This window comes from Schistocerca piceifrons, chromosome X (assembly GCF_021461385.2).
Source record: "Schistocerca piceifrons isolate TAMUIC-IGC-003096 chromosome X, iqSchPice1.1, whole genome shotgun sequence".
In the NCBI taxonomy this organism is placed as follows: Eukaryota; Metazoa; Arthropoda; class Insecta; order Orthoptera; family Acrididae; genus Schistocerca; species Schistocerca piceifrons.
The window spans coordinates 889,494,338-889,505,792 of NC_060149.1; the positions used below are offsets into that span (position 1 = coordinate 889,494,338).

Below are 11,455 nucleotides of genomic sequence, written 5' to 3' on the forward strand. Positions count from 1 at the left end.
GTCTCCTTTATTCTTAAAAATTTACTAAGTAGTTAGTGATTTGATGTGTCTTATGAGTTGCAGATACAAACTGAGTGAATGTGAATTCTTCTGAATTGTCAAATTACCCATGGTGTCAAAATTTGTGATGTTGAAAACTCAGTGTCAGGTGTTACTCACAGTAGTGAATGAATGTTAATTGATCTAAACAGCATTCTACTTCTGTCACCTTGCAGTCGCTATAACACAGTAATATTTGTGAAGTTTATAACAAGAAAATGACACACAAACCTTTCAATAATATGTAGGGGCTGTCAGCCATTTCATTAACTTGATCAGTTTTCTTAGGAGTCAATGACATAAAACTTCATTCTTCTAGGGAAAAACAACAAATGCTGGAAAGATTCCCTGTTGTGGAAAAGGATTTAATGCTGGCCAAAGATGAAAAGAAACAACTGGCACATGAAGAGGAAATATGTTCAAAACAACTGCATGTTATTCAAATGAAATTACATGAAGCTCATCAAACAATGACAAAATCAGTTTCAAGTAATAAAGTTGTCGAATATTTGACGAACTGCAAGTTGGAGAATAAGTTACCAGGTTTCTTTGGAAGATTGGTAAGTCATTGTACAGGAAAGATGCAATTTTCATCGACTTTTTCCCAATTGATGTGTGTAATTCTTAAAGCTATCTCAACTTTTTCATGTGAAACATTGCAGGGAGACCTTGGTGCCATAGACGAGATGTACGATGTGGCAGTTTCAACAGCCTGTGGTTATTTAAACCGCATGGTAGTTGATACAGTGAAAACAGCACAGGAAAGCATAGAGCTGTTGCGTCAGTCAAACATCGGCCAGGCATCATTCATTGTTCTTGAATACCAACAAAAGTATCATTCACCCTGTTACACTCGGCCAGAAACGTTTGTATTCCCTTCTTTAGTTAATGCCAGCCAGTCGGTTTTAAGAATTACAATTAATAAGTGCCATGCACTTTAGTGAATATATGGTTTTGTTTTTTTTTGTCAGTTTGTCAATAAGAAATTAATCGTTTGACTAAAGAAGAGCTGGGAAGGAAGATGTAGAGATGGGGAGGCTGAAGAGCCAGTTACTGTAAACCTGTGGCAAATATGCATAATTTATTGTAACAAATTAACACCACCACTGTAATTGCAAGGGCAGTTATAATATGCTGAATGACATCTTTTGTGTTAGCAGAAGAGCCAACACCATGTTACAAGTGGAGGCCGAAATGCACGCGTTTTAGCTCATGCAGGCTGGCGTAAGGAGGGAAGAACTATACTGACGTCAGGTCTGGAACATGACAAGGAATGAGAATTCAGAAAGTGGACGTAATTAGTTTGATACTTAGCTTTAATCCATTAATGATGAACATTGCTCTTGATGGTACATGATTCACAATATTATCTGTTCAGAATACGTTCTTGCAGATAGTAATTATAGTAACTGAATATGGTGCCTTGCTAGGTCGGAGCAAATGATGTAGCTGAAGGCTATGCTAAACTGTCATCTCTGGAAATGAGTGTGTATGTAGACAGTGAACCTTCGCTAGCAAAGTCAGCTGTACAACTGGATTGAGTGCTAGGGAGTCTCTCTAGACTAGGCCTGCCGTGTGGCGGTGCTCGGTCTGCAATCACTGATAATGGCGACATGCAGGTCCAACGTATACTAATGGACCGCGGCCGATTTAAAGGCTACCACCTAGCAAGTATGGTGTCTGGCGGTAACACCACAACATCTATAATGGTATTGAAGATATCATACAACATATTTGCTATCAACATAGTGCAAATAAATTAAAAGTTTATTTAAACATATTAATACTTGATGCTTCAAAAGATTCAGTAGTGTGGTTTCACAATTTAAACATGCATTTGTTATATAGTGTCAATTGGTTATGAAGGTACCTTCATAGATCCAATCTCTCACACTTAGCAGGGTAGTGCAGGGTTTCACTGGTTCAAACCCCACATATAGCCATCCTGATTTAGGTTTCCCATAATTTCCCTAAATCTCTTAAGGCAAATTCTGGGAAGGTTCCTTCAAAAGGGCATGGCCACTTTCCTTTCTCATCCTTCCCTAATTTGAGCTTGTGCTCCATCTCTAATGATCTCATTGTCAAAGCGACGCTAAACACTAATCTCCCTCTCCTCCAATCACACACAGGACATTTTTTGATTCATTTACTGATACCCATGACATAGAGTTATTCATGAGATGATGTAAAGCTTTGTAGCTCCTTGTGACTCTGACAATTTAGTCACCATGACTTGTAACATGCCAATGTGATCATTGCTAATTTACGTTATATTTATTTTTATAGTCAGTATTGATTGGATCACTGGCAGCAGTGTGTAAATCATTTGACACACTGATTTTACAGTCTAGTGACTACTTTCTAAAAATTGTTCTTAACCCCCCCAAGTCGGCATGCCTACATATAAAGTGCGCCAACCAACATTAAAATGATTTTGCGCGGTTCCATTTTTGTTTCACAGCTGCAAACCCATACCTATTCCTTAATTACTCCTTCGGGTAGCACAGCAATAAATTTTGTTGTCATGTGTCCAAGCAAGCAGCAGTAATATAAAATAAAATAATCTAGGCGAGAAAAAATTTATGATCTGTGCAAAAAAATGACCCCACCTACCAACATAATCCCACACCGAAGCAGTTGTCTAAGAGATAATTAGTAATCAAATAAGTGGCTGGCTGAGATTTGATACAACTGCACTGTTTAATGCTTTGAGTGGGCCATTACTGTCTCTGTAACACCTGTCCTTGGCAACAGTGTGTTACAGTAAAACTTTATTTCAGTATTGTTTAATATAACAGTGGTTTAGCTCATATTATGTAAGTTTCTTTTCTTGTTATTTATTTAATTATATTAAGATTAAACTGTAATTTTGATAATACATGTTTACCTTGGTAACATAAAGACAGCTATTCTATACATGTGTACAAAGTGCTCCACACACCCACTTGTATTACGAAAAATGGTGCCCCTGCTCGAGGAATAATGTTATGAATGGGAAGGAAACTGACCCATAGTAATGACTGCGCTATAATATTGATTACTTGATGTTGTTAGTAGGGCAATGACAAAGTCAATTAAAAATATATTGTGGTATTCCTTTGGCATTTTACCTGGATGTAATTGTCAAATTTGCTTACTTTTCAAGTGTACATAAAAGAAAAAAAAATATCAATATTTTTCAGGCCTGAGAATGCACCACGGTTAATTGACTTAATCAAATTAGCAGATGAGAGAGTTCGTGTGGCATTTTACTTTGCTCTACGTAACACACTTGTTGCAAATGATGTAGCACAAGCAACAAGAATTGCTTTTTCTGGAGGAAATCGTAACAGAGTAGTTACTTTACAAGGACACATCATTGAAGCTACAGGTGATTAATTCAGAATTATTATCAACTGTCTCCCATGTTTAATATGACTAATTTTGCAGAAATTTTGAACATCGAGTGTAGTTATGTAAGTGGGTGCCACAGGTGGGACTAAACAGCACTGCCATTCCAAACCTGCAACACATATTCACATGAAGTGCTTCCTTTTTCACAGTGAAGTTTAGATGCACAAAATTTCCAGAATCCACTATAAGCTAACATACACTGCTCTTCAGACAACCTTGAGCACTAAAGACAATCAAATGAAGTGACAGCAATACTTCACTCGAGGATTCAATAATTTATGAGTTACTTTATGCATTATAACTGTTTTGCAAACTCTGTAAAAAAACTGGTATCCTCTGCTGAGTAACTGCCTATCACCCACACACACTTCATTAATAAAGGTCAGGGGCACTCTCTCACATGATCAATAGAATGATGCCACTAAACAATGAAAAATTTCAGACACTTTGTAGAGTAATGGTGTGCTGGGTTATACGATACTGTAATGGCAGTGTGTGTGTGTCTGGATGATCATGAATATGTACAAAGGTAGGACAAAACATTTTAGGCATTCATCTGTTAGGAGTGAATAGAAGGTAATGCCTTTATTTTTATAGTTTGCAAAATATTGTAAGAAATCTCACTGATGCAATTTCAGAATATTCGTTCGGTAAGTGATATCACTACATTGTTCATGAAAATGACTGACATGTAGATGGAAAAGAAATAATAAATTGTGGTGGAATTCCTGAATTTTGAATGAACATTATAGCTCTATAAATTGGATATGCATGCATGCACATGCACTGACACACTGTAAACTGCCTCCTGCAGCTTACTTAATTTAACTGCTATGATGTTGCTTCAGTAGCAGCTGTACAACTGCTATGATGTTGCTTCAGTAGCAGGTGTACAACTGCTATGATGTTGCTTCAGTAGCAGGTGTACAACTGCTATGATGTTGCTTCAGTAGCAGGTGTACAACTGCTATGATGTTGCTTCAGTAGCAGGTCTACATCTAATTTTCCATAATAACTATTTGCTTCCAAGACTTGTGCCTGCAGTCCAGTTATTACTGTGTATCAGATGATTTTTTTTAAATAAATGACTACCAAAACGCATAGCAGGTGCAGTTCTTTTACCAATTTTTGAATGTGTTGACAAATTTTAAAAATTAAACTGACAGTGTGCATTAAAAAAACTGGTTCAAGACTGTCTCATATTATCTCTGCCATGGTCCGTTAAATATAATCAATGCAGCACTGATGGTGTCTATGTCAACTACACATGCAGCATCACACACCACTCATACCTTTGCAGAAGAAACATTTAAATGAGCCACGATGACCCTCTGCTATAGAGGGCTTGCCATATGCCGCCAGATTGCATTACTGCAAATAGACCACAGAGTACAAAGTTATAGAGCTGCTAAAAGTTTTGGGATTGTGATATGCGCATACACAGATAGTGGTAGTATATCATACACAAATTATAAACGGGCAGTGCATAGGCAGAGCTGTCACTTGTACTCAGGTGAATCCAACGAAAAGGTTTCAGACCTGATTGTGGCCACACAGTGGGAATTAAGAGAATTCAAATGCAGAATGATAGTTTGAGCTAGGTGCATGGGACATTCTATTTCAGAAATCATTAGGGAATTCAATATTCTGAGCTATTTAGCTTAAAGAATGTGCTATGAATACCAAATTTCAGGCATTACCTCTCACCATGGACAATGCAGTGGCTGACACTTTCACATAATGATCAAGAGCAGTGACATTTGTGTAGAGTTGTCAGCACTAGCAGATGAGCAACATTGCATGAAGTACTGGAGAAATCAATGTGAGATGTACAATGCACACATCTGCTAGGACAGTGCAGTGAAATATGACATTAATGGGCAATGACAGTAGATGACTGACGTGTGCACCTTTGCTACCACCACATCATCTCCTGCAGCACCTCTCCTGGGCTCATGACCATATCAGTTGGACCATAAATGACGGGGAAACCATAGCCTGGTAAGATGAGTCCCAATTTCATTTGGTAAGAGCACCCATGAACCACAGACCTTGCCGTTGGTGGGGAGGATCGCATGCCTCAGCGATACAGATGGCCGTATCGTAGGTGCAACCACAATGGAGGGGTATCTGTTAAGAGGACAGACAAATGTGTGGTTCCTGAAGAGGGGCAGCAGCCTTTTCAGTGGTTGCAGGGGCAACAGTCTGGATGATTGACTGATCTGGCCTTGTAACACTAACCAAAACGGCCTTGCTGTGCTGGTACTGTGAACGGCTGAAAGCAAGGGGAAACCACAGCCGTAATTTTCCCCGAGGGCATGCAGCTTTACTGTATGGTTAAATGATGATGGCGTCCTCTTGGGTAAAATATTCCAGAGGTAAAATAAACCCCCGTTCGGATCTCCAGGCGGGGACTACTCAGGAGGACGTCGTTACCAGGAGAAAGAAAACTGGCATTCTATGGATTGGAGCGTGGAATGTCAGATCCCTTAATCGGGCAGGTAGGTTAGAAAATTTAAAAAGGGAAATGGATAGATTAAAGTTAGATATAGTGGGAATTAGTGAAGTTCGGTGGCAGGAGGAACAAAACTTTTGGTCAGGTGAATACAGGGTTAAAAATACAAAATCAAATAGGGGTAATGCAGGAGTAGGTTTAATAATGAATAAAAAAAATAGGGGTGCAGGTAAGTTACTACAAAAAAGCACAGTGAACGCATTATTGTGGCCAAAATAGACACAAAGCCCACGCCTACTACAGTAGTACATGTTTATATGCCAACTAGCTCTGCAGATGATGAAGAAATTGATGAAATGTATGACGAGATAAAAGAAATTACTCAGGTAGTGAAAGGAGATGAAAATTTAATAGACATGGGTGACTGGAATTTGAGAGTAGGAAAAGGGGGAGAAGGAAACATAGTAGGTGAATATGGATTGGGCGTAAGAAATGAAAGAGGAAGCTGCCTGGTAGAATTTTGCACAGAGCATAACTTAATCATAGCTAACACTTGGTTCAAGAATCATGAAAGAAATTTGTATACATGGAAGAATCCTGAAGATACTAGAAGATATCAGATAGATTACATAATGATAAGACAGAGATTGGGAAACCAGGTTTTAAATTGTAAGACATTTCCAGGGGCAGATGTGGACTCTGACCACAATCTAGTGGTTATGAACTGTAGATTAAAACTGAAGAAACTGCAAACAGGTGGGAATTTAAGGAGATGGGACCTGGATAAACTGACTAAACCAGAGGTTTTACAGTGTTTCAGGGAGAGCATAAGGGAACAATTGACAGGAATTGGGGAAAGAAATACAGTAGAAGAAGAATGGGTAGCTTTGAGGGATGAAGTAGTGAAGGCAGCAGTGGATCAAGTAGGTAAAAAGACGAGGGCTAGTAGAAATCCTTGAGTAACAGAAGAAATATTGAATTTAATTGATGAAAGAAGAAAATATAAAAATGCAGTAAATGAAGCAGGCAAAAAGGAAAACAAACGTCTCAAAAATGAGATCGACAGGAAGTGGAAAATGGCTAAGCAGGGATGGCTAGAGGACAAATGTAAGGATGTAGAGGCTTATCTCACTAGGTGCAAGATAGGTACTGCCTACAGGAAAATTAAAGGGGCCTTTGGAGAAAAGAGAGCCGGTTGTGTGAATATTAAGAGCTCAGGTGAAAACACAGTTCTAAGTAAAGAAGGGAAAGCAGAAAGGTGGAAGGAGTATATAGAGAGTCTATACAATGGTGGTGTACTTGAGGACAATATTATGGAAATGGAAGAGGATGTCGATGAAGATGAAATGGGAGATACAATACTGTGTGAAGTGTTTGACTGAGCACTGAAAGACCTGAGTCGAAACAAGGACCCGGGAGTAGACAACATTCCATTACAACTACTGACGGCCTTGGGAGAGCCAGTCCTGACAAAACTCTACCATCTGGTGAGCAAGATGTATGAGACAGGCGAAATACCCTCAGACTTCAAGAAGAATATAATAATTCCAAACCCAAAGAAAGTAGGGGTTGACAGATGTGAAAATTACTGGACTATCAGTTTAATAAGTCACAGCTGCAAAATAATAACACTAATTCTTTACAGACGAATGGAAAAACAGGTGGAAGCTGATCTCGGGGAAGATCAGTTTGGATTCCGTAGAAATATGGGAACACGTGAGGCAATACTGACCCTATGACTTGTCTTAGAAGCTAGATTAAGGAAAGGCAAACCCATGTTTCTAGCATTTGTAGAGATAGAGAAAGCTTTTGACAATGTTGACTGGAATACTCTCTTTCAAATTCTGAAGGTGGCAGGGGTAAAATATAGGAAGCAAAATGCTATTTACAATTTGTACAGAAACCAAATGGCAGTTTTAAGAGTTGAGGGACATGAAAGGGAAGCTGTGGTTGGGAAGGGAGTGAGACAGGGTTGTAGCCTCCCGCCAATGTTATTCAATCTGTATATTGAGCAAGCAGTAAAGGAAAGAAAAGAAAAATTTGGAATAGATTTTAAAATCCATGGGGAAGAAATAGAAACTTTGAGGTTTGCCGATGACATTGTAATTCTGTCAGAGACAGCAAAGGACTTGGAAGAGCAGTTGAACGAAATGGATAGTGTCTTGAAGGGAGGATATAAGATGAACATCAACAAAAGCAAAACGAGGATAATGGAACGTATTCTAATTAAATCGGGTGATGCTGAGGGAATTAGATTAGGAAATATAATGAAACTTAAAGTGCAGATAATCTCATGATTGAAAATGTAAATAATCAGTGAAAAGCAGTGTAAAATATCAATAGTTAGGAAGCCACTCAACCAGTGACACACAGTGTAAATACATAAAAGCTGGCATTGCAGCTATTCACCAATAAGTAATGTGAATAATGTCGTGTACTAACACAGGGAAGAGAGAGTATGAGATTTGTGGTCATCTGCAACTACATCTACATATATACTCCACAAGCCACTGTAAGGTGCATGGCAGTGGGTACCCTGTACTACTACTACTACTACTACTACTACCTGTCATTTCTTCTCCTGTTCCACATGCAAATAGAGCAAGGGCAAAAGGACTGTCTGTACACCTCCGTATGAGCCCTAATTTCTCTTATCTTATCTTTGTGGTTCTTACACATGATGTATGTTGGCAGGAGCAGAATCATTCAGCAGTCACCTTCAAATGACAGCTATCTAAATTATCTCAATAGTGTTTCCTGAAAGTAACAGCACCTTCCCTCCAGGGATTCCCATTTGAGTTCCTGATGCATCTCCACAACACTTACGTGTTGTTCAAACGTACTGGTAACAAATCTAACAGCCCCCCTCTGAATAGCTTCAATGTGTTACTTCAATCTGACCAGGAATGGATCCCAAACACTCAAGCAGTACTCAAGAATAGATTGCACCAGTGTCCTATATGCAGTCTCCTTTACAAGTGAACCACTCTTTCCTAAAATTCTCCCAGTAAACTGAAGTTGACTATTTGCCTTCCATACTACAGTTTTTGCATGCTTGTTCCACCACTTATCACTTTGCAAAGTTGTTCCCAGATATTTAAATTACTTGATTGTGTCAAGCTGGACACTAGTAATACTGTATACAAATATTACAGGTTTGTTCTTCCTACTAATCTGCATTAACTTGCATTTTTCCACATTTAGGGCTAGCTGCCATTCATCACTCCAATTGTAAATATTGTTTGTCATCTTGTATCTTCCTACAGTCATTCAACTTTGACACCTTACTGTAAACAATGGAATCATCAGCAAACAACTGCAGACTGCTGCCCATCATGTCTGCCAAATCATTTATGTATACAGAGAACAGCAGCGGTCCCATTACACTTCCCTATGGCACTCGTGACAATACCCTTGTTTCAGATGAACACCCGCCATTGAGGACAGAATACTGGATTATATTATTTATGAAGTATTCAAGCCACTCGCATATCTGTGAACTTACTCTGTATGCTCATACCTTCATTAACAGGCTGCAGTGGGGCATTGTGTCAAATGCTTTCCAGAAATCTAGAAATATGGAATCTGCTTGTTGCACTTCATTCATAGTTCTCAGTATATCATATGAGAAAGAGGCAAGCTGAGTTTCTCATGAGCAATGCTTTCTAAAAGGATACTGATCTGTGGAAATATGCCGCTTAGCCTCAAGAAAGCTTATTACATTCAAATTGAGAATGTGTTTATGGATTCTGCTGCAGACAGAAGTTAGGGATATCAGTCTGTAATTTTGCGGGTCCACTCTTTTACCTTTCTTATATACTGGTGTCACCTGCACTTTTTTTTTTACAGTCACTTGAGGCTATGTGCTGGACAAGAGACACACAATAAATGCAAGCTAGGTAAGGGGCCAATATCATAGAGTAATCTTCATAAAATTGAACTGGGATTCCATTTGGATCTGGTGATTTATTTGTTTTCAAATCTTTCATTTGCTTCTCTACACCAGGTATGCTTATTTCTATGTCATCCATATGGGAGTCTTTGTCATGGTCAAATGACTGTATGTTTGTACAGTTCTCCTGTGTGAATGATTTCTTGAACGTGAAATTTAAAACTTTGGCTTTTGTTTTGCTATCTTAAACAGCCACACCAGACTGGTCAACAAGGGAGTGAATGGAAGCATTAGACTTGCTTTATCTGTCTTACATAACACCCGAATTTTCTCGGGTTCCTGGCTAGCTCTTTCTTTAAGGTGTAATGCATAGATATTTTCACACACACACAAATCTCTGCTAACCTTTGTTCATCAGCATTTGTGTGTTTCCTTTTGAACCTAGAGTGCAACAGCCTCTCCTTTCTTAGCATCTTACAAATTTTATTATTAAACCATCCATCTTTCATCCACTTACTAGGCACATAACTCTCCAGACCACAATTTATAATCTGCTTAAACTTTGCCCTTAATTCCTCTCCATCCATCTTACTCCTACTAAGTGATGCCAATCCATGGTCAAAGCTAGATGTTAATAACTGCTTATCTGCTCTGCATAGCATAAAACTTTCCTAGCCTTCTTGACTGATTTATTAACTTTCGTAATCACAGTTGCTATAATGAAACCATGATTTCTAATCCCCATTTATATACTGACATTGTCAATAAGGCCCAGTCTATTTGTAGCTACAAGGTTAAAGGTATTTCCATTGTGTGTGGGCTACCAAGCTAACTGCTCAAGTCACATTTAAAAAAAAAAAGTGTTCAGAAGTATTTTGCATGATTGTCTGTCTGTAACCCTCCTCCCCCTCCCCCACACCCCCACAATGAATCCATTGATGTCCCAGTCTGTACTCAGCAGGCTGAAGTCACCTCCAACTAGTATTGAACGATTTGAATATTTACGCACTACTGACCATAGACTTGCTTTGAATGAATCTAGAACAGCCACACTCAATTTCGACCTCAATGGAGACAACATTTTTGTCAACTGCAATGAAAACTCCCCCTCTCATGGCCTCTAATCTGTCTTTCTAAAACATGTTCCATGACTGGCTATATATCTCAGTTTTCCCCTCTGGGTTTAAGCCAGCTCCCAGTCCCAAGAATAATTTGAGTGCAAGAACTTTCCTGGAGGGCAGTAAATTTGGGAACTTTATTATAAATACTTCAAAAGTTGACTGATAAAGTTGTAACAGTCAAAATGTCTTTTTTCTGAGCCCCGTTTGACTTCTCTTGCTGTTAACTGACTGGCGAGTGTTCATCAGGGCACCTCAAACTACCGCCTAAAAAAAAAAAAAAAAAAAAAAAAAAACACAACCCTCCATGTGCACTCCACAAGTTATCTGCTACCAAAGTAGCTGCTTCCTTTGTGTAGTGCACCCCTGACCCATGAAGAGGAGGCCTATAAAGCCCCACACAAAAACACAGGTCCAGAAATCTGCAGCCATGACTGTCACAGACTGTGACAAAGCCTTCGGTTGATATACTCCACTCAGCTTGCCGCATTGCTGGGATAAAATTCACGTAACCACTTACTGCTTCTTTCGTCGTACTGTCAACCACAAAATTCCACC

General features: G+C 39.0%; 1 protein-coding gene across 1 annotated transcript in view; it reads left to right on the forward strand.

Annotated features, from left to right (window-relative positions):
- Window positions 1-3,417, forward strand: part of LOC124722756 (structural maintenance of chromosomes protein 4-like) — a 67,196-nt gene extending 63,779 nt beyond the window's left edge. The window contains exons 7-9 of the mRNA XM_047247895.1: window positions 359-599; window positions 702-871; window positions 3,222-3,417. Of these exons, the coding sequence (XP_047103851.1) occupies window positions 359-599; window positions 702-871; window positions 3,222-3,417 (607 nt within the window). The remainder of the gene's footprint in view (window positions 1-358; window positions 600-701; window positions 872-3,221) is intronic.
- Window positions 3,418-11,455: the final 8,038 nt, after the last annotated feature.